Below are 23729 nucleotides of genomic sequence, written 5' to 3'. Positions count from 1 at the left end.
CATACCCTGATGCATACCCTTATCATCTTTAAGTTCAAAAAAAGTTCCAAAAAGCATTCCTCAGCACTTCTTAGGAACTTCAAGCAAGGTTGAAAACATGGCCGCAACAAAGTTCCAAACAAGTTCCCAGTGGAACTTCTTAGCAACTTTAAAGTTTCTTAAAAGTTCCCTGCGGAACTTCTTAGCATTAGCATTATTGACCGCCCACGGTTGCTACTCTGTTATTACCAGATCAGATGCAATTACACAGAGAACCAACAGATGATGTTTGGGACTAACATTCATCCTCAATGTGTAAAAACTGAAGATCTAATATTTAGCAATACCAGCGCCAGCCGTGTCTGAATGCAGGTCCAATAGGGAATGGGAAGGAATGTGTTGACGTGATACTTGCTGTAAAGGAAACCGAAATCCTCTGCGCTTCCACGAGAAATCACTGGGATGTTGGATGTGGGGAAAGGTTTGCAGCAGCAGGGATCGTTTGTGGTAAACTAATGCTGATTGTATTGATTTATAATAGGTACACAAACACAAAAACGCACGCATGCACACGCACACACACGCACTCGTGAGTATAAACAGGATATAAAATGATATTTAATTGAACTTTAACTTTACTTTAACTTAACTTTAACATAACTTCAACTTAACTTTAATTTAACTTTAACTTATCTTTAACTTAACTTTAACTTAACTTTGACTTAACTTTGACTTAACTTTAACATAACGTCAACTTAACTTTAACTTAACTTTAACTTAACTTTAACTTAACTTTAACATAAAAATAACTTAACTTTAACTTAACTTTAACTTAACTTTAACTTAACTTTAACTTAACTTTAACTTAACTTTAACTTAACTTTAACTTAACATTAACTTAACTTTAAATTAACTTTCAATTAACTTTAACTTAACTTTAACTTAACTTTAACATAACTTTAACTTAACTTTAACCTAACTTTAACTTAACTTTAACTTTACTTTGACTTAGCTTTAACTTAACTTTAACTTAAATTTAGCTTAACTTTAACTTAACTTTATCTTAACTTTAACTTATCTTTAACTTAACTTAACTTTAACTTAACTTTAATTTTACTTTAACTTTACATTAACTTTACTTTAACTTCTGTAGTTCATCTCTAAGCTGAAAAAGTGAATATTTATAATATAAATGCAAAATTCAATAATATAAATGAAATATTATAATATAATCCTTGAGGTGTTTCATCATCGAAGAGCTGAAAGCAAGCTTAAATAATTAAAATCCATACATCCCGCATGAATGAAAACTGAAAAAAGTGTATTATTATTATGTAAATCCAGGGGGAACGACACTCATTTGGATGTATTTTTTCAGTCTAGTAATTACTTGGATTTTCGGGGAAAAACATAATTGATGGGATTTTTTTGAGTGTGTCCTGTTGACGAAAATAGAGCACGGATAGAAAAAATAGATGGGATAGATCAGGGAATGGATGAGATGTGAGGGGTGTTAAAAAGTTTCAGAGGAATACAAGTCCGAACGCGAAGAGGATAGGTGTAAAAAGAAGAAAAATCTACTGCAATGCAGCGTCCATAAATAACGTGACGCTTATAGGGGGAGGGGGGGGGGGGGTCACCTATATCGTTACGAATTATTACATAGGAGAGGAGGAGTAAAGCTTTCCGTTACGTAACCACGAGAACATATTGTTTTTTTTTTGTTGTTTCTTGATGTAAAGTTTGAAAATACAGGTCAAAATATGCCATCACTAAATCTTGCTTGCAAAATGGATATGTTTTAATTTTATATCTTGTGATTTTTGCTCTGCTTAAACTTTTGAATATCAGGTACTCGATGTTACGCTGATCTTTTGTTTTTATTTTGATAATAATACAATTAACTAGAAATAAAAAAGACATACAGTGCAGAAAACGGTTCCGTACCAAATAGGTCGAAACTGCACAGTATGAGGAACGAGTGGTGGCGATGGATCACTAGGTTCCGGTTAATATTCCCAGCTATATTTGGACGGGAATTTGAATCACAATATTCTCGCACAGAAACTCCATCAGCCGGTGGGTGTCTTCCTTCACCATTAGCTCTTTCTTCTCCGGATCCTTGACCAGCAGCAGCAACTAGTAAAACTTGGGCCGGTTGGAAAAATTACCTGAATTCCTTCTCCACCTGCTTGTCGTAACTTCCATGCTACAACACACAGACACCTGGGCTCTTATCCGTCAAATTCGATCGGTTTAAGTCCGGGAAATGGACAACTTGATGTTGTCCCGCGAACGATTTTAGACGAGTGGTCCGGCATCTTTTTTAAGTTTTCCGATTTTCAACCGGCATAGTCAGCTGACATACATGGTGTTTGTTGTGGAGATTATTGAAAAATGACAGTGAGTATGGCAGAGTGCTTCGAGGTCGACCTGAAATCTTCGAGAAACTGCATGGCTTGCTTGACAATTTGTGTGCATGCAGAAGGGATAAGTTGGAAATAGAAAGAATAGATAGGATGAATTGAAATTTTGGGCACGTTGAAAATTTTTTGAGAGGTTTTGGATAATCCTGAAGTGTCATTCCCCCTGTGTAAATCTAATGATGTCATATATTCAAATATTCAACGATCTGAAAATAAACTTATCTTATTTAAAACAATGGATCTAACTTGAGCGAAGGCTGAGAAAAACTAATCATTACGTTATAAATCCAAAGATGTTCCGTCATCAACGAACTCAAAAGATGTTCCGTCACCAACGAACTCAAAAGATGTTTCATCATTGAAGAGCTGAATAATAATATAATAATATTTATATAATAATAAATAATAATATTTCTTCAAGTGTTCGTCGAGTGGTTGAATACGCAGCAAAGCTATGCAAATAAAACGGCGTCCTCGAAAGCTGTTTATAATTTCACTTTAATAATGAATCAATAGTCAGAAAAATCGAGGTTATTTGAAAAGTTAACAGTTTTCATGCACTTGTTATCATGCATTACAATGTTTTTGTATTTTCCTGAACGAAGGCTGAAGAAGTGACCCCTTTTAATATTATTCTAAAAATTTCCATCATCGAAGAGCTGAAAATAAACTTAAAGATTTAAATCAGTAAATCCAGCCTAAACGGAGGACTCGCGAACTCAACCTGTAAAAATTTTCTACCTTGTTCAACTCTTATTCCTCTTCGATCCTTGTTTGGACCCTACCCGAGGTAATCCTTCTTGGATATCGATTTGGAAAATTCCTCTTCGATCCTTCAGATTCTTATAGTAATCTGCTTGGAAGTCGATCTGGATAAAAATTTACTGCCGCCATGGCGCCTAAACGCAAAAGAAAGGGGCAAACTCTTGACCCCCCTTCTGATGAAATTAATTTGAGTAATCAATTTGATTTGCTCACGGATGATGAGAATGATTCATCATCCAAGAAAAATTCTAGTAAACTTTCCCGGCTTAATGCCAAGAAGGAAAAGATTCCCCCTATTGTGATAACCACTACCGATTTCCATGCTCTTCGCATGGAACTTTTGAATTTCGTGAAAGTTAAGTTTTCACTACAAATTGGACGTCGGGGTGAATGCCGTGTATTGGCTGAAACCTTGGACGGATTTAAATGTCTTCTCAAGTATCTTACTGAGAAGAAGCACAAATTTTTTACTTACGACACCAAAACTGAACGTGTGTTCAAGGTTGTCATGAAAGGACTGCCCAGTGGTGAATCCCTGGATCAGATCAAAGATGAACTGGCAAAATTACTTGGAGTTGTGCCACTCCAAGTAATCAAAATGAAAATGAAATCCCGTCCTGGCGATTCGCGCAACGGGATTTCTAATGATTTTTATTTAGTTCACTTCAAGTCTAGTGAACTGAACAACCTTAAGGCCTTAGAAAAAGCTAGCCTTATGCTCCATGTCCGAGTGAAGTGGGAACACTTCAGGAAGACTGGAGGAAATTTCCAAAACCTCACCCAGTGCCGTAAGTGCCAGGGATGGGGTCACGGAACTAAAAATTGCTACATGCCAGCTAAATGCATGAATTGTGGTGATTCCTCTCACGCAAAGGACGACTGTCCTGTGAAGGAAGATCCTAAGAAATTTAAATGTTCAAATTGTGGTGAAAACCACAAATCCAATTTTTGGGAATGTAAGACTCGCAAAGCGATCCTACAATCTCGTTCTAACCGTCAGGTAGGAAACGCTCCACGTTTCCGACCAGGTACAAATTCCTCTGCTGTTAACAACGGTCAGCGAGGAACAAATTCTACATTCGTACCCGTAGGTACAAATATCTCCCCTGCTTCAAATGTTTCATCTGTACCTACTCCCCTCGCTGCTAACAATGTTCAGCGAGTTAATGGAGCTACCTATGCTGCTATTGCAACGGGTAGAAATCAAAATACTAACCAACGTTCTAACGGAAATTTTGACAATTTTGACTTAGGAAGCATTACTGCCCCCAAAATGGAATTTTTACAGAATTCATTAATTGATATGATTTCTGATATGCTTAAATCTAACTCCATGTTTGATGCTATTCAAACTGGAGTAAAATTTGCAAATAATATTGTCATGACTTTAAAATTCAGTAATGGATTTTAAAGCATTAAATATTGTAAATTGGAATGCTCGATCTCTTAAAGATAATGAAGACGAGCTATTTAACTTTTTGAGAGTTCATAACGTGCATATTGCCGTTATAACTGAAACGTTCCTTAAACCTGACCATAAGTTTAAGAAGGACGCAAATTACTTGATTTATAGAAATGATCGTCTTGATGGACCCTGTGGTGGCGTTGCCATCATTATTCATAGACGAATCAAACATAAAATTCTTTCTTCATTTGAAACCAAAGTTTTTGAAACTTTGGGAGTTTCTGTTGAAACAAAATTTGGACAACTTACGTTTATAGCTGCCTATTTGCCATTCCAATGCGTAGGCCAGCAAAAGAATTTTCTCAAGGGTGACCTTCAGAAACTTACCCGTCATAGGTCTAAATTCTTCATTATTGGTGATTTTAATGCAAAACACCGCTCATGGAATAATGCTCAAAGCAATTCCAATGGTAATATTCTGTTTGATGATTGTTCTGCAGGTTATTACACTATTCAATATCCAAACAGCCCAACATGCTTTTCTTCTGCAAGAAATCCCTCCACTATTGATTTGGTCTTAACTGATTCATGTCAACTTTGTAGCCAATTGGTTACCCATGCTGACTTCGGTTCTGATCACCTTCCAGTAACTTTTGAAATATCCCAAGAAATAATTTGTAATCCCAACAGCTCTACTTTCAATTACCATAGAGCTGATTGGGAGCAGTATCGAACATTTATGGAATATAACTTCGATCCAAACATTCCTTTGCAAACCAAAGATGAAATTAATTATGCTCTTGAATCTCTGACTACTTCTATAGTTGAAGCAAGAGCTGCCTCAGTACCAAAATGCGAGGTTAAATTCGATTCAATTATAATAGACGATGATCTTCAGCTCTTGATCCGTCTTAAAAATGTCCGTAGGAGACAATATCAAAGAACACGCGATCCTGCCATGAAAGTTATCTGGCGGGATTTGCAAAAACAAATTAAAAAGCGATTCTCTGCCCTGAGGAACAAAACTTTTGAAAATAATATTTCTAAATTAGACCCGAGTTCCAAACCCTTTTGGAAACTCACAAAAATTTTGAAAAAACCTCAAAAGCCTATTCCAGCGCTTAAAGAAGGTGGTAAAATTTTGAAAATGATTTTGAAGTTGCCTCCCTGGTACAGTACAACCGAAGTACATAGAATTTCGAATGTTGAGACTTTAGCACAAATGTCCAACAAAATAATTAATAATTTCAGGCAAAAATCGTTGCAATCCTCATTTGCAACGATTAATTCCCTTTATACTTAGATAAGATTTAGTTTTAGTTTTTAGTTTTAAGATATCAATTGTTATACTGACATGCAGGTTAAAAAACCTGTTTAAAATACTGAATTGCCAAGACATGAACAATGTAAAAACACTTAGATATATATCATAACAATTAAGGCTGGTTCGTTACTGCAGTAACTGGAGCACCTAGGTTAAAATGAAATGTAATTTATTTTGAATTTGGAACAAATAAAGAGTTAAAAAAAAAAAAGAAAAAAAATGGTCTGAAAATAAACTTATATAATTTAAAACAATGGATCTAACTTGAGCGAAGGCTGAGAAAAACTAATTATTACGTTATAAATCCAAAGATGTTCCGTCATCAACGAACTCAAAAGATGTTTCATCATTGAAGAGCTGAAAATAACTTTTTAAATAATAATACTTCTTCAAGTGTTCGTCGAGTGGTTGCATACGCAGCAAAGCTATGCAAATAAAACGGCGTCCTCGAAAGCTGTTTATAATTTCACTTTAATAATGAATCAATGGTCAGAAAAATCGACAATGCATTACAATGTTTTTGTATTTTCCTGAACGAAGGCTGAAGAAGTGACCCCTTTTAATATTATTCTAAAAATTTCCATCATCGAAGAGCTGAAAATAAACTTAAAGATTTAAATCAGTAAATCCAGCCTTAACGGAGGACTCGCGATCACAATAAGCTCCCCCATCACTCATATTCCGAATCTGATTAAATAAGTATTTACAAGTATACAAATAAATATATCAACAAGTAATGTAATTTTCTCTCCGGGAATGGAAAAATAAAATGATTAATTGCTCTGTCATATAAACGTTGAACATACATTAGAGAAAATCAAACAATGTTACGTTGCTTCTTCCAGTTGTGTTTTGATCCTGTTTTAAATATTTGTCATTGAATATATAATAATAATATAATAGGATCTGGGATTTTTTCAAACTCAAACTCCACGGTGGTGCCCATTACACAAGAATAAGCCTCTACTACCGATGATCTTTTAAACCTGGAGACAAAAAAACTACGAAAAAGCGCTTATGCCTTCATTAAATTCTACTCTTAAGCGACGATATAAGATTCTCTTGAATTGGTCGCGTCGCGTTTTCAATTATTCACGGCCCACACAAATTAAAAAAAAAAAATGCATGGACAATTGTCTACACAGGGGGGGGGGGGGGGTCAAGAATCCCAAAATCCTGTCTACGTAGTTAATGAACAGCCCCTAAGAGCAATCTTCAACTGGAACGTACTCACCAAATCAATATATCCGGGAGCACATTCCCGATGCTTATTTTCCTCTCGCAAACCAGTCGTCGACGGGAACTCGGTGAGCAATTTTGTGATACGGAATTTTCACTGAAAAAAAACCACGATTTCACGAATTTCAGCACACCCAACTGCGAAACACGTTCAGACGCACTTTTGGTACACTTTCGATATCAATTTCGTACGAAAACACTTATTTTTTGCAAAAATAGTTGCAAGCGAACCATCATAAATATGGCTCAAATGACTCATAATTCTTAAAAAACTAAAAGCAATTTCCTGGATTCGAACCTGCGTATTCGGCATGCGATCTACAAACGCGGGCAAACACCAATTTAAAATTCATCAAATTATTGTGTTTTGCATTCAAGTTGGTCAGCTGGCCCTGAAAACTCCAACAGTGGGTGGGACAACAGCTGACTTCAATACATCTCAGATGGCGTAGCGGTTCGTGCTGGTGCTCTCACGCAGAAGGACTGGGTTTAATTCTTCAAACAGCTCTAATAAGACTGTACTCGAAAAAAGTGAAACACATTGATTAGTTTGTAACTGTTAAGCGTGTGGATAAAAATTGTTTAAATTTTGATTGCATCTAGCTAAGAGTGTAATGTATACGCTGGCAGTATTTCATCACAATCTGTCGATGGTATCGGAGCAAAAACAGATTTGCCAAAAATCTTGTGCGCCGTCATGGAAAATCCGACTGTGTCCCACAGATGGATCGGGAAACACCTGGGAATCCATCATTCGACGATTTCCCTGGTGATGACCCAGCGGTGGGCAGGCTACGGCACAAAACCGAAGACAACTGACCCGGTGAAGGCCAGGAAGGTGTTGAGTCTGTTCAAGCATCGGCCGAATCTTAAGATCTGCGATGCGGCGAAGAAGGCGGATGATTCCTGATCTTGTTTGTCAAAAAAAAAAAAACGATGAAACGTACTTTGACTATATGTTTAGTATTACTTCTGCGTGAAGTCAACGATTTACATAGTTGAAGATGCTAATTTAAAATAACAGACTAAAGTGGTAATTTTTTAGTCGATAGATGAGGAGGAAATGAAAGTATAGAATTGATAGCTCCGTTTAGAGTACGGCAGTGTGAAAATTGCATATAGAGAGTAGACAGCAAGCTAGGACAACTTTTAGGAAGGTACAAATCGGTTTTATCATCTCTCTAAAACGTGCTGGCATCACCGTCTACAAGGTCCGGAAGGCACCGAACCGGAATGACAAACAAAACACAGTTGCCAAAACCCACGCCAGGAAGTTGTGCCGGGAGCTAGGGGAAGGACAGGTCCAAGTATCAGCATCAACATCGATGGTGGAAATATTAAATATTTTAATATGTGTGATATTTGCGAATCTTATACTTAGTCTGACAGTTGTTTTTTTGTTTTTGACTACTTTTTGGTTTGAAGTGTACATTTGACATGCGTTTAATAAAAATGGATTTCACACCAGATGCAAGTCATTCTCAAGATGATCTTGCTGGCCACCGCTCTGATGATTGCACTTAAATGAAAACACTCAATTTACTACCAGGATTAATCTTACACTTTATTTCAGCCAAAAAACCCCATCCGTCCGTTCACTCCTCGGCAACGACACTCTCTCCCCCTCCGTCTCCTTCCAACCTCCTCTCTCTCACACACCACACGTTCAGCCCTCTCTCCCTGCATGAGGGGCAAGACCCTACATCCCACCCTTCTTTTAATAAACTGTTGAATTCAGTGAGGAACGTAATCCATAAATCTTCTTGGTTCCACTCTCAACCGTTTCGTAGGAGGCAATTCCATCTGTTTTCCCTCTTGTGCATCTTTCAACGGCGATTCGTCCGTCAGCAACTCTTCTCCACTCTGCTGCTCTCGCTCAACTTCCTTGAAATTCCCTGTTGATCCCTGTTCTTGATCCGTCTCTGCCACCTTAAGATGTACCACGTTACGTTTCAGTTTCTTGCCAGATATAGTTGACTGCAAACTAACTTCCGCTCCCACTCTATCTGTTACCTCATACAGTTCCGGTGAGAAATCAGTGGATAGCTTATTGTCCTTTCTCATTCGTTTAACAAAAACCTTATCGCCAACCTTTATTGCATTCGGACGGGCCTTCCGTCTCGCATCTGCGTACACTCTCCCTTTCTCCTTCCACAACCGGTCCCGATCTCGTATTTCACCATCATCATGCATTATCGCTGGAAGCGTCGGCAATTTGCTTCTTATGCGGCGCCCGAACATCATCTCTGAAGGTGACTTCCCAGTAACAGGGTGATCCGTTGCGTGATATGCCAGCAAAAACTTCCTTAGTTCCCTGTGCCAATCCTGACCTAATTCTTGAGCGATGCGCAAGCGTTTTAGAATAGTACGGTTCTGGCGCTCTTCCTCTCCATTCGCCTGAGGCCAATATGGTGTGGTATTTACTAATTCGATCCCAAACTCCTGACAAAATTCTCGGAATTCCTCGCAATCACCGCTAAGCTGTGGTCCATTATCTGCCCTTAGAACTCGAGGAACACCATATCTGCTGAACATTGTAACCAGTTCACCAACGGTGTCTTTCGCAGTAATCGTCGTCATTTCAGCCACTTCAACAAAACGACTATAATAATCAACTGCAACCAACAAGTATTGGCCCTCCGGCAGTGGCCCCAAGAGATCTATCGCTATTTCCTCCCACGGACCCGATGGCAGCTGTTTTCGACGCATTGGCTCCGGTGCATCGGGCGTGGCTACCAGAGTACAGGGCTGACATCTCTTCACGTACACCTCAATCTGCTTGTCCATTTTCGGCCACCAAACCACTGCACGCAAAAATGTCTTCATCATGCGTGTACCCAGATGACCCTCGTGCGCTATCTGCAGCACACGGTTACGCAGTTTATGTGGTACCACCACACGATCAACACGCATTAAAACCTCTCCAACACCGCATAGCTCATTCGCAAAGATCCGATAATCGATAGGCAACTCCTGCAGACTGTTGTTTTGAAGACTTTTCATAACCTGTTGGATTTCAGGATCTTGTTTAGTAGCATCCACTAACTCTCCCCATTCGATAGCCACAGCATCAGCAGACAAATTTGCAATTTCTCTAACCATCACTTCCTCCAATTCATCAAATGCAACCGGTTGAAGAGTGGTCAATCGAGAGAGAACATCTGCAACATTTGATTCTCCGGGAATGTAGGTAATGGAATATTCAAAACTTTGGAGCCGCAGGACCCACCGCTCTATTCTAGCGCATGGTTTAGAGCGTAGAGTGAAAAGATAGATCAAGGCCTTACAGTCAGTAAGCAACTCAAATTCTTTCCCGTATTAGTAAATGTAAAATTTCTCCACGCTCCATACTAGGGCAAGGGCTTCCTTTTCTGTATGGCAATACCGCCGCTCTGTATCTGTTAATGATTTGGATGCGTAACTAATTATGCGATGTTCTCCTTCCTCATCAACTTGTATAAGCATAGCACCCAAGGCTGACGGGCTAGCATCTGCCATCACAAGTGTTCGATCACGTACGTTGAAAAACCCTAGCGCGGCTGAATCAGTCAAAGCCTTTTTAATTTCTTCGAATACTGTGTCGTGTTTGACCGTCCACTTGAAAACCACTCCCTTCTTGGTTAAGTCCCTCAAAGGTTCGTCAATAGTGGCCAAATTGGGAATATAGCGATTTAGATAATTCGCTAGTCCCAAAAAACTACGAGTTTCGTTTGCATTCTCTGGCTTCCTAAATGAAAGCAGAGTCTCAACCTTTTGATGCGAAGGAATTATTCCGTCCTTGGTAATTTTTTGTCCCAAAAATTCAAGCTCAGTTACCCCTATAATACATTTGCTCCAGTTTAGTTGAACATTCCGCTCTTTCAGCCTATGAAGTACCTAAACATGAATCAAATAAAATAAGTAATAGATGTTATCCAGTTTCTTTTATTTCAAACTCTGAATAAATTTCATATCCAATCGAATTTAATTTGTTTCAATATAAAAGCAAATTGGATACTTGACCAAAAAACAAAAACAACTGATCATCCTACCTTATCAAGGCGACTATCATGCTCCGATTTGTTCCTTCCCTCGATATAAATGTCGTCGATGTACCACCAAGTCCCGTCACAACCGGCAAGAATGGAGTCCATGGTCTTTTGAAAAATTTCTGGAGCTGTGACCAGACCAAAAGGCATTCGCTTAAAACGTAACAGTCCTCGGCTAGTGATAAACGACATAATATCTCGGGACTCTTCATCCAGCTCTAACTGCAAAAACGAATCCATCACGTCCAACTTACTCCGAATCATGTTGCCACCAACTCGAGCCAGAAAATCATCGATCAACGGCATGGGATGTCGTTCACGGAGGACTGCCTCATTCACCCTACGCAGATCCAAGCAAATTCTGGGCTCACCATTAGATTTGCCAACGTCCACAAGAGGCGAAACCCAACTGGTTGGACCCTTCTTTTCCTCAATTATGTCCCGCTTAATCAAGTCGTCCAATTTCCGATTAACCGCGTCCTCAAGTGCCACAGGGAGTCTTCTCACTGGTTGGAAAACCGGCTTTACAGCGTGATTCATGTGGATATGAATCTGCAGCCCATTGATCTTAGAGAGTGCCTTAGGTGTAGTATCAACTTGACTAATGTTTACTCCAATCTTGAGTACTCCAAGTTCCTTGGCCGTGGAATCACCCAACAAGCAACGTTGGCCGCTCTTGATCACAAAAAACTTTGCTTCAGCTTGCTTTTGTCCGATTACAATATCAGCTACAAACGTACCCAAGATCACCAAAGGCTGATCACTAGCATATCCTTTCAACACATGTTTACTGCCTTTCTCCGAAACTTTAACGTGCACCCCTTTTGCCTTCAGCACCTCCCATGCCGCTTCCGATACCAGGTTAACCTCTGCCCCCGAGTCGACCAGCATATCTATGTGAACACCGCCTACTTCGCATTCAATTATGTTCGAATCGTTTCCTGTGTAGAACGCATAATATGTTTTCTTGGAATCCTCTTTCTCCGATGCCTCTACCGAATAAACATCCTCCGACGATGTAGAATCCACATTCCTACCAGTAGTTTCAACATAGCGTATTTTCTTCGATGTTGGCCGTGTTTGTGTTTGATCCCCAGACTGTGACTTTCGAATACGGCACTGTGACTCAAAATGTCCCAAGCGCTTGCAGTGGTTACATATCTTACCTCGTGCCGGACACTTCGCTTCCGAGGAAATATGGCCACTAAAACCACATTTGAAACACTTCAAATGATCCTTATTCATACGAGCGTACGCCGTATTGCTCGACGCCGGAGTGTATTTCCTCTGCTTATGGGTCTGAATTTTGTACACCCGTCCTCTCTCGTGTTCTTCTTCGCGAACCATAGTGAAATCTTTGATTTGTTGTTCCACTTCTTCCAGCGATTTTCCGATTTCTTCTATCTCCTCCACCGAACGGTCTTTCTGCAGAATGCGCTTCCGTAACTCCTCCGAGCGGCAGCCTTCTGCAATCGTATCTATCAGCATAATATCGGATAAGATGCATCGCACTTTTTCTGGATATTTTTCGAACCCGCATTCACCAATCTGCTGACGCACACGGACAATGAACTCAGCAAATCGTTCTCCTTGTAGCTGCTTCAACCGTCTTAACTTGTGACGTTCTAGTACATCCTGTCGGCCTGGTTGAAAAAAACGCGTCAAATGCTTGAATGGCCACATCGTAGTACTGCTTTTCCGGCGTCACATAGGAAAACTTCTCCGCATCTGGTAAGTTCTGGAAGAGCGCTTGCAGTTGCGGCCCACCGAAGTGCAACAGCTTTGACCGCTTTTTCTTCTGGTCAATAATGTCTTCCGATTCGAAATAGCATTCCAAGGAACGCTTCCAAATCACCCATTCTCTATGCAGCTTTCCTTTATCCACATCATTACATCTGAATGGAGGCAAAACTCGAGACTGTTCCATCTAGAACAAAATTATTCAAATCCATATACATAGTTTTTTTTTTTTTAAACAAGCGTTCTGAGTTGAATTTAACTCGATTTGATTACTAAACCATCTAAAAAAATCAAAGTCAAAACTCAAACCGATATTACAACCCTGTCAGTATTCGAGTCTGTTATAAGCACCTAGCCAATTCTCAAACCACACTATATCGATTCCCTATCGAGCGCCTGAACCTTGTCAAAGTCCAATTCGATTCCCAAATCGATCATACAAACTCAGTCGATTCCCGAACCGACACTGCATCGATTCCCAAATCGATTATAGCAACACTGTCCACTAATTCGATTACCATACCTATTAAATGACCTCGCTCAACTTTCCAATCAACAACAAATCGATTCCCAAATCGAATGCCTTATCATTGTATACATCCAGTTCGATTCCCAAATCGATTCAATTTTAACTTGGTCGATTCCCAAACCGACACCGCATCGATTCCCAAATCGATTTCATCTAGTTTGTTTTGATTCCCAAATCGCACACATGAAGCTTCCGTTGTTTTTATAGCTCTAAAAATTCCAATTGCAGTGTTCACTCGGCTGTCGACAAAAGCAGGCCACTCTCGATGTGTGCCACGCGATCGTCTGTTTTCTCGGTAGCAACCATTGTGTGGTCCTCCTCATTGTTCTTCATCAGCAGTTCTTTCGGTCGATGCGTCGTCGACTTTGGAAAGCAACCGTTTCGTGATGAGTGTGTGAGTGCTGACCACATTTTGCGTCCATTGCTGCAGTGGACGCGCTCTGACCCTCGTTGGCGTACAACAATTTGCCATACAATGAAACTACTGGAAGTGGCTCCAGTTCTGATGGAGGAGGCTTTTTGGATAGCGGAAGATAAAGTGTTTATTGTGTTGTACCTTTTGACTATAGTTTTAAGATGTATTGTATAGTGACCAAGAATCCTCGGCTCTGTAAAGTTAATTCGGTTGAGCCTTATCAAATAAATTAATAAACATAAAAAAAATAAAAATTCCAATTGGATTTTTTTTTTCCGATTGCCACTTCCATTCTACAATCTTCATCACCTACTTCATTATAGATTCACATTTCACCCGATCTTAAACCAAGACAACTATTCCACCTCGATCATATTCCAAAAAAACAACAACAAATATTCGCACGTTGAACACGTCTCTCAATTCTGCTGCCACAATCCTCTTTTCCTTTCAGTTTTCAGAACACTACTCCTTTCATCAAAAACCCTCCGCACGAGTGTCAGCCATTTTGAAGAAAAATGCGTTTATCTCTTGCCGTATTCGGAAATTTGTTTTCCCAAACGTTTAATCACTTCTGACTAATAAAACTTACCATCCCCTGCTTTCTCCTCGTCGCCAATTGTGATGATTGCACTTAAATGAAAACACTCAATTTACTACCAGGATTAATCTTACACTTTATTTCAGCCAAAAAACCCCATCCGTCCGTTCACTCCTCGGCAACGACCCTCTCTCCCCCTCCGTCTCCTTCCAACCTCCTCTCTCTCACACACCACACGTTCAGCCCTCTCTCCCTGCATGAGGGGCAAGACCCTACAACCGCCACCAAAATCCGCTCCTTGTTCTAAAAAATTCGGCATTATTTGTTAGCTGATCTCAGTGCACATAATCTGTCGCACTTTTGTCCAAGAAAATAGTCATTAAATTCCACGAATTCTTCATCGTCTGCGAACCAATGTGCTGTCCTCCAATGGATCGGGAATCGACTGACTACGCCTCCTCTGTAAACGAAGTCCCAGAGTGATGGTGCCGTGGTCGTATTACACTAGATTTGCCATGAGCCTGCAACTGGCAATATTTTATGCTGGGGTAACGTCCAGTACCGTTTTTATCATGAAAAGTTGAAGTCGAAATCGATCAGAGCTATCGAAAACGAAAATCTTTTCAAAAATGAAAGCTGCAGTAAACATAAACAACAACGGTGAAACGTCAATGAGTGTATGCGTTAAAGTTACACTGTTATTTTTTTTACTTTGAAGCTGTCCGCTTGACAGATAATATCATTAATATTTATACTAAAAATTATAATAATTACCAATTTGAGCAATTTTTACACCAAATATTACTTCAGATCAAGTTGTACTTCCCCTAGGCCGGGAGTGGCTAAATGAAACCGAGGTGCGTCGCGATGGACAACGAGATTTACATGAAGGCGGACACAAAGCAGTTGCCGGGCATGAGTTTTACGTTGGCGCATCACGGTTGACCGTTCGTGAGAAGGTAAGGCCCTGTGGGTGCGGCAAGATGAGCCAGCGAGACGGGTACCATCAAATCTACCAGGACAAGTGCCTCCAGAAGCGTCTTCTATCCTTCCTGTGGTGTCACGGAGTTGAGATGCTGTTTTGGTCGCTGTTAGACTACTACACATACTACAACGTCAACCCACCGAACTCGCCGGAACTTCACCCGATTGAGAAGTATTTGGCCATCATGAAGTCCAAACTTCGTAGAACACCTAAGGTGTTGGAGAACGAGCTGCCTTTGAAGAAACAGTGGGTAAAAGTATCAAAAGAAACTGACTCCACCATTGCACTATGGGCAAAAATGGGTCCAAAATTACCCAAAATTCAATATATCAACAGCACGCTGAATTCCGGCCATGAAAAACAACTTTTCCGAAGGGAAATCGTCCGCGGAATCGATTGCACGTGGTCTCATAGACCGGGAGCCTTGTAGGTATGTGTTTTGGACCATTTTACCCCATTTTCCCCTACTTTTTGGAGGAAATGTTTTTTCACAGCTCTATTTTTCGTAAAACATAAGCACTTTATGCATGGTTTTAGAATACTATGTCTTTAAACAACAGTTCATGAGATATTAGGGGAATGCGGGGTACACTTTATAGGGGGGGTAAGGGGTCAAAGTGAAAATACAATCAATGTTTTTTAATACAAAATCCATTTTTTTTTCAATATCATATTTTTTTCTGAAAAATACGTTTAATTAACTTTCATTTGGTATTTTGAGTTCCGTCATCGGCCAAGCAGTTCAAAAGTTATAAATTTTTGAAAAAAATTGAAAAAAAAATTACCGCCCTAATATATATAAATAGTCACCCTAATGACAAAATACAAAATATGGGTCTAATATGTAGCGATAAGGAACAAAACTACCAATTTTTACAAAATTCTGAGAACCACTACATCGTTTTGTTGTATACAGACAGAAAAAGTGAAAACTCTTTTAAAACAGATAGCAGTAAATTAAAACTTATTTAACCCCAATTAACCTTAAAATTTCGAAAAAAAAATCTTATTATTGCAGGCAACCTTTGGGGTCATTCAAACAATCACATCGTTCAACATTTTTATGAATTAAAATAAATTTAGGGAGGGTTCACGTTTACCCCTTACTCCCCTATAAAGTGTACCCCGTATTCCCCTAATATCTCATGAACTGTTGTTTAAAGACATATTATTCTAAAACCATGCATAGAGTGCTTATGTTTTACGAAAAATAGAGCTGTGAAAAAACATTTCCTCCAAAAAGTAGGGGAAAATGGGGTAAAATGGTCCAAAACACATACTTACAATGCTCTCCGGTCTATGGGAACACGTGCAATCGATTCCCCGGACAATTTCCCTTCGGAAAAGTTGTTTTTCATGGCCGGAATTCAGCGTGCTGTTGAGATATTGAATTTTGGGTAATTTTGGACCCATTTTTGCCCATAGTGCATTGTCCAAAACCTTATGAGTGTTGTAAAGGGCAAGGTGCGGGCATTCCGTTATGGAGCGGAGATTCAATAAAGTAATGAAATAGAAACCTAACCATAATGTTATGGTTTATTCCCTGAAAGTTTGAAGAAAATCCGACATAAAATGAATTTTCGGCGGCCGTTTTTGTGTGTCTCAATATTTTCGAGTACAGTCTTTGCCTGTTCATACCTGGCTTTAGAAATAACTTTCATTAAGACCTGACTTAACAATTAACTTTCATGAAAGTTCAAACTAAACATAAACTTGGTGTAGAGGAGAAAAACAATTTTTTAACTTATTTTCTAAAAGTGGCGTTCAAGTTCCGTCAGAAGCTGCTTAGAATGCTTTTCAGTTGTGGTATTGGAACTTTCCAGTTCTTATAACGACTTAAATATGAGGCTGCTTAGAATTCACCTTCAACCAAGCTGCTTAAACTCATTTATCAGAAATTTTAGTTAAATACTTGGGTAATTTCTAAGAAATACTGAAGAAATTTCCGAGGGAATTTAGATGACAATTTTACTGAGGAAAATTCAAAGGCAATTCAAAAGACAATATTTGTGCAAACGTCAACTAAATGTGTACCTACCCTACTATCAACAACCATGTGCACGGAAACAAATTCGATTCCATTTTCATGAATAAAAAATCATGAAATGAAAAAACTTGCCATCCCATGAAATTGTAACAATGATTCATGATTTCGGGATGCAGAGGAATCAAGACCGTTAAAAGTGTTACACGTACTTGGCAAACCGTGTTCATAAACCACACTACATAGGTATCTCTTATATGCCTTTTGCCTTCCATCTTATACAAGTACTGATAGTCTAGTGGTCAAAGTAAGGGTTTAGTGATCTCAAGGTTTCTTGGTTCGAATCGAGTCTGATGCTTTATTTTATTCTTTTTACATTTTTTGGTTAAAAGTTAAAGCCATGAATTTAGCTCATGATTTCAACTCGGATGATTTATGATTTTGGAAATGTTTGCTGCGTTACGCAAAAGTTGCTTATGATATCATGAATATTATTCATGAGGTATTTTCATAACAGGAAAATACGCTGTGTTCATAAAATCATGAGTCATTTTTCTCATTTCGGAGATCGGATTTTTTCCCGTGTGCTGCTGGTAGTGGAATCAATGTACCATCTCCTGTGTTGTATTGTTTCTTTCTGAACTATCAATCAAATTCAATAGTTCGTATGCTACCGCCAGTTAATCGGTCGTGTTTTAATTTCATCACTTATTTCACAACGAAGGAAATTCTGCCCGTGCGTGGTCAGACAGTTATTGTGGAATTCGAAGGAGAATTTCAAGAAATTTCTGGGAGTCTAGATAAGAAATTCAAAACATAATTCCATTTGAATTTTGGACGAATATGTAGGGTATGTTAAGAAAATAACAACTGTGAGAATAATTCCTGAGAGAAATGCGGAGGAAAATTTCATAAGGGTTGTTAACTCAGCTGGTGGTGAAAAGCGTTTCGGTGCTAATTTTTGGTTCCAGGGCACTACCGAGAACAACGGGAACACATAAACATTGTTCGTCAGTTCTTTCAGAATTTATTATCTTCTTTTAAGGCACTTTTCTGACACTTGTTAAATGGTAGTTCACACTTAAATTGTTCAATAGTCTTAAATTAATTTTATTGTTGTAATTCTAACTTCACAAATTTATTATTAAACAGCTAAACTACAATTATTTAAAATACACATTAATACAATTCACTTTCACTTTCTTCGTTTGTTTTGTTCTGCTAGTTCACTGATGACGATGATGGTCGATGACGTCGTTGAGTTGTCCACACGAAAAGAGAACCAGCACGATGACAAGTCGGCCTTTTATAGAGGGTTCCTCCATTTTGGCAAGGTAGGCCGGATAGAGCGAGATCGACAATACTCTTTTCCGCCGGGCGCCATGATTGACAAATGAGTAGACTGATACTAACGGTCGATGAAGATTCACACTCAAGGGGAGCGTCAATGCACTTTTCGTGCGATGCACGAACAAGGGTTGTAATTAGAATTCCAAAATAATATGATGAACTTCCAAAATAATTCTTAGGAACTTGTGAGGAGAACTGCAAGTGAATTCCATGAAGAATTCTAAGGTAGTTATTTGTGAAAAGAATTGCAAGGGACGATGAAGAATCCTAAAAGCAATACTGGAAAAGAATTCAATGAAAATTGAGAAAATAATTTCAAATGATTACAGAGCAAAGTTGAAAGGGAATTCTGAGGAAAATTCCAATGCTCCAACGAAAAAATTAGAAAACGAAGTAGGCTGTGCCGGAGAACGATCATGTTTATTTTTGCTGTCATTATTTTTTTCTCGTAATTCGCCGTTCTGAAGTGCTTTTAATGAAGAACAATCGCCAGTTTAGTTTTCGAGACGTGGATTTTAACCTGAAATATTAGTTTCTGTGGAACATTCTACTAGTGAACTGCAATCGAGCTGTGCATTCCGCGTACCATCCAGGTCGTTTCGGAACCAACCGTTATGGATCTGGTAAAGCCGGGACGTTTCCGAGACATCTTCCATCCCGACAATCTCATAATTTTTAGGATTTAGGATTTTCAAACACATGCTTGAGTCTTGCTGGGAAAAAATTAAGATCTAAACCAGGCCGTTATTGTAGAAAATCTTTACAGATAAAATTCAGGCGTAACGATATTGAAAAAAGTAACAAATTTCTTACAATTTGACGTATTCTTGATCCGGTTTGAAAAACCGTTTGCGTTTCTCTTAATGTGGCATGTTATCTAGTATTATGCAAATTGACACAATTATGTTGACTCCTATTTATAACTGAAAATTCGTTTTCGCAAACCAGCAAATGACTGATACACTGAGTATTCCCATATATATAAAGACTATTAATAGATGTTAAAGGACAAATTCATAAATCTTCATGTTTAAACTCTAAAGCTTATGTCACAAATGCAGAGATTTTGAAAGGCATATTTTCAGACTAAATCATGGAATATTCAAAAGTACTTAAGTCAAAGGCCAGGGTATATCTAATTCAAGACATGTCTATATTGAAACCACCAAAGTAGACGACTTCCACCTTGGATAGCCATAATGGAGTGCAACGATTTTTAGTGTAAGTCCAGTCTAGAGATAGTACAATTGATCCGCAGGAAAAAAAAGTTGTTTAATGGCTTAAGGAAGTGCACCTTTCCCGTCACGGCTTTCGCAATCTATCAGCCTTAAATAAAGGTTGCGGCGCAAAAAGGCTCCCGAACGGCGAACAAACGACCGACCGATTGGCATCCGGTTGCTGCATGCAGTAGCAGCCTCTATAGCTCTATAGCGCAGCCAGTCAGGCATAAAGTGTCGATGTCGAACGCTTGAATAAGTAATTGGATTGCGTGCGAAGAAAAGGTTTTACGATATCTCTCTCTATAAGAAGGCAGGTATTGAAGGCGGTGACGGTGCGGCTTTCCTGTCTCGAAGACGTGGACGTGCTGGAGGTCGGTGGCATGACTTTATTCCCTGTGAGCTTGGAGTCCTTGTGAGCAAGTTCGATGTCTTCCATAATACCGTACAGCAGGCGGCGCCTACCGAACATCAAATCGGCAGCGAAGTGTGGCGCCTTTGGCTGAGTTATTGTCCTGTGCTGGCTGACGCTAGAATGTGGCCTACTCTGTGTGACGGTCGGTCGGTTGGTTGAATGGATCCAAACAAGAGAAGGTTATGTGTAGTGACGTTTCATGCTTGCACACACAGTAGGCGACGGCATGTGACGGCTTTAAATCGAAGCATATGCCAGGACTAAGGACAGTGATTTTTCAGCTTGGGGAGGGAAATAATTTCCCGATGCAGCAGGTGGAAACTCACCAGTCGGGAAGGAAAGACAATCCGATTCTTTGACCTAGGGGTTGAGACGTTCTCAGCAAAATAGGGCTAAAATGTGCTAATGGTATTAGATTCCGTTGCTTTGGTTGTCAAGGTATCTGCTGGTTTCTGCTTTCATAATTATACGACATTCAAGCAAGCATGGTCTTTCTCGTTCTTTGTGTCCAGGGCCGTCTTGACGGTGGCTTCAGCAACACTTAGCGTAATATGGTTAGTAGCGTGGTTTTTTTTCTTTCTATCCGCTTAGAACAGTTGAAGAAAATGTAAAATGCGATTTGAAAGGTTTTCTTGAAAGCGTAAGTAAATTGAAATCCGATTATGCGCTATTTATTGACTTTTGCTTCGGTAAACATTTCGTCTTGTTGCAGTGGAATTATTGATGACTGGCAACAAACAACCATCAAAGCAGATTGAACCTATGTTCCTTTTCCCAAATGCATTCATCAATACTTCCTGGTGCAATCAATCGTATATGCATTTGATCTATTTCTGGTTGGTTGTTCTTTCCTAGAGATAGAGTCCCGTACAGTTTGATTTTTATCTCGATGAGAGGAAGCTTTTAATCATTATCATCAAACTGACCGGTCTTGCCTCCTGCTGCTTCCAAAAACCGAACATCAATACATCGAGCTTTATTCATGGCTCTCATGAGGTTTCCTAACGAAAGGCAACCTTTTGTAGTGGTTACTTGGTTACCGGTGTGCAGTTGTTGCTTTGCTCCGTTGGGGGCAGCAAATTGATTGAAACACTTTTCTAGTTCCGTTCCTCTGTGTTCTATTTATGTTTTTGAGTGTTCGAAAGGGGCTAGTGGTTTCGATTGATCGCCCAGCACTACTGCTTCCAAGAGCAAGGAGAAGAGCTCTAGCACGTGCCAAACGTATAGGTAATTGGTTTTAATTCCAGTGTGCACCGCACCGGAACAAACTTTGATGGGATACTGTAAGGATTTATTGATTTTCACATCTTCTTCCTTTTGCTTCCAGGGTTTTGCATTCCGTGTTGCGAAACTGATTTAGTTGGTGCAAGTATTTATTTAATTAAAATTTGTTGTTCATTCGTGTGGCGTTCACTCAGTAGGCGTCTCGGTTCTGGTGCAGAAGCTGCTTCTATTGCTTTTGATGGTCTGTAGAGCAGAGAGCGTAGCAAAACTATAACTTTATGCAGTATGGTATGTTTGATGCCAGTGGGCTGTTGGTATCTATCGTAATCATCTAAATTGCAATAATTGAGCTGGTTAAGAGAATTACAATCCCTAAATTTGGAGTCGCCTTGCTTCTACGTGCAGAACAGAGATCATAGGACAAGAATAACCAAAAAAATCTGTAGAAATTGACGAGTTTCCTATCTGTAAATTTGTTGTTCGTTTTCTGGTTGTCTTCTGGTTTTATTTTCAACTCCCCTGTACTTCGACAAAAAGTTGTCGAGTCTGACAAAAAGTTGGACCATGTGTGGGAAAATTGAACGACCAAATTCAAGGCTGACAACTTGGTATAACGAAAATTAAAACTGTTTGATTTTCTGCAGACCAACATGGGCGGAGATCCATGACGTGCTGCTTGTCGTAATGTGTGTGTTGAAGTGATCTTTTTTGCGGGTCAAGCACAAAGAAGGATACTAAAGTCTGGACTACTTAGAAACCGAACATTTTATTTATTCTAATTTGAAATAAAGAGAGAGAAGGATTAGTAATTTCCATTTAATTCCACTACCTTATTTGCTTATCCTTGACAGATGCGCGTATTTCATCTACAATGTGCAGACTTTTTCAGTGACTTGTACTAATATTCGACTTAGTACAAGACACTGAAGAAGTCTGCACATTTTAGACGAAATACGCGTATCTGTCAAGGATAAGCAAATAAGGTAGTGGAATTAAATGGAAATTAACAATCCTTCTCTCTCTCTCTCTCGTATTCCACTAAGACGCCCACATTCATCAGGATAATTTAGAATATTTTTTACAGCGATTTATTTTGAAAGTACACTTGTTTCAATGGTGACAGTTGCGTCTCGATACGTGCAGTATTACAAAAGTTGTGCTAGATGGAAGACGAGAAAAGAAAAATGATCCTGTACACCCTTTTGTTGATGATGAAATGCTTGGTTTTGAGTTCGCAGCTGCAAATTTCTTACCAGATCATCAGTTTTCGGGCGAATTTATCGGCAAAAACAACTTCAATTTGCAGGGGACATCACCCCGTGCTGTGGCCAGATAAAACCAAGGTTGCAAATACTCATTTCAGCTAAAATAATGTTTTTTTTTGAATTATGAAATAATTAGATGCTATGGTCATATTTTGTATTGGTAAGATACAATAAGAGATTGCAAAGAATGTGTTTGACGCATTAAACCTGTTTATTTCACTTCATGAGAGTCACAATCAGCGATTTTTCACTGACTCACTCACTCACTCAGCGATCAGCAAATTGCTGATTGTGAATCATAGAAAGCAAAATTGACAGGTTTTATGTGTCAAATACATACTTTGTGACATCTTCTTGTAACTTTCAAGTAAAACATTTGATCATACCAGCTTTTGGTTTTATTATTCCGAAAAACATTTTTTATTTGAAATGAGTATTTGCAATCTTGGATAAAACTCTTGTCCGGAAACGTACCCGAAATCCATCGTGACATAGGTTGTCCATGAGAAGGCATTTAAGGCACGGGATGTGCCCTGCTTCTAAACGGACACGAGAAATTTTCTGCAGCCATTTTGCTTTTCTATTTTTTTTACTGTCTTGGTTTTCCAAGTTTTATCCACACGCCCAATCAGTACAACTCAGCGACTGAATTCAATTGACTCAGAGCATTTTCTTTCCATATGAAAATTAGCTATGAGTTCCTGCAGGTTTTCCCAAATATGAGTAAATTTCGTATGGAAAGAAAATGCTCTGAGACAATTGAACTCAGTCGGTGAGTCGTTCTGATTGACCGTGTTGAGACGATTTTCTAGCTTTGTCACTAGACATTATTTTTAAGAAAAGTTCATGAGTATAGATTATTATGGCCAAGCTAAACCAAGTAACATTGCAAGTTTTA

At 39.1% G+C, this 23729-nt stretch overlaps 1 protein-coding gene across 1 annotated transcript; it reads right to left on the bottom strand.

Annotated features, from left to right (window-relative positions):
* Positions 1 to 11160: 11160 nt before the first annotated feature.
* Positions 11161 to 12654, bottom strand: LOC135699705 (uncharacterized protein K02A2.6-like). Its single transcript, XM_065219995.1, has one exon. The coding sequence runs from the start codon at positions 12652 to 12654 to the stop codon at positions 11161 to 11163; it is 1494 nt and encodes a 497-aa protein (XP_065076067.1).
* Positions 12655 to 23729: the final 11075 nt, after the last annotated feature.

This window comes from Ochlerotatus camptorhynchus, unplaced genomic scaffold, assembly GCF_037179485.1.
Source record: "Ochlerotatus camptorhynchus isolate MF236.1 unplaced genomic scaffold, CSIRO-AGI_Acam_v1.1 ptg000114l, whole genome shotgun sequence".
NCBI classification, from domain to species: Eukaryota; Metazoa; Arthropoda; class Insecta; order Diptera; family Culicidae; genus Ochlerotatus; species Ochlerotatus camptorhynchus.
The sequence above is the reverse complement of the archived record's forward strand: the minus strand, read 5'-3'. Positions and strand labels throughout refer to the sequence as shown.

Excerpts from the sequence above, each read along its gene's own strand:
- LOC135699705 (XM_065219995.1), bottom strand. The coding sequence starts at position 12,654 with ATGCTGATAGATACGATTGCAGAAGGCTGCCGCTCGGAGGAGTTACGG.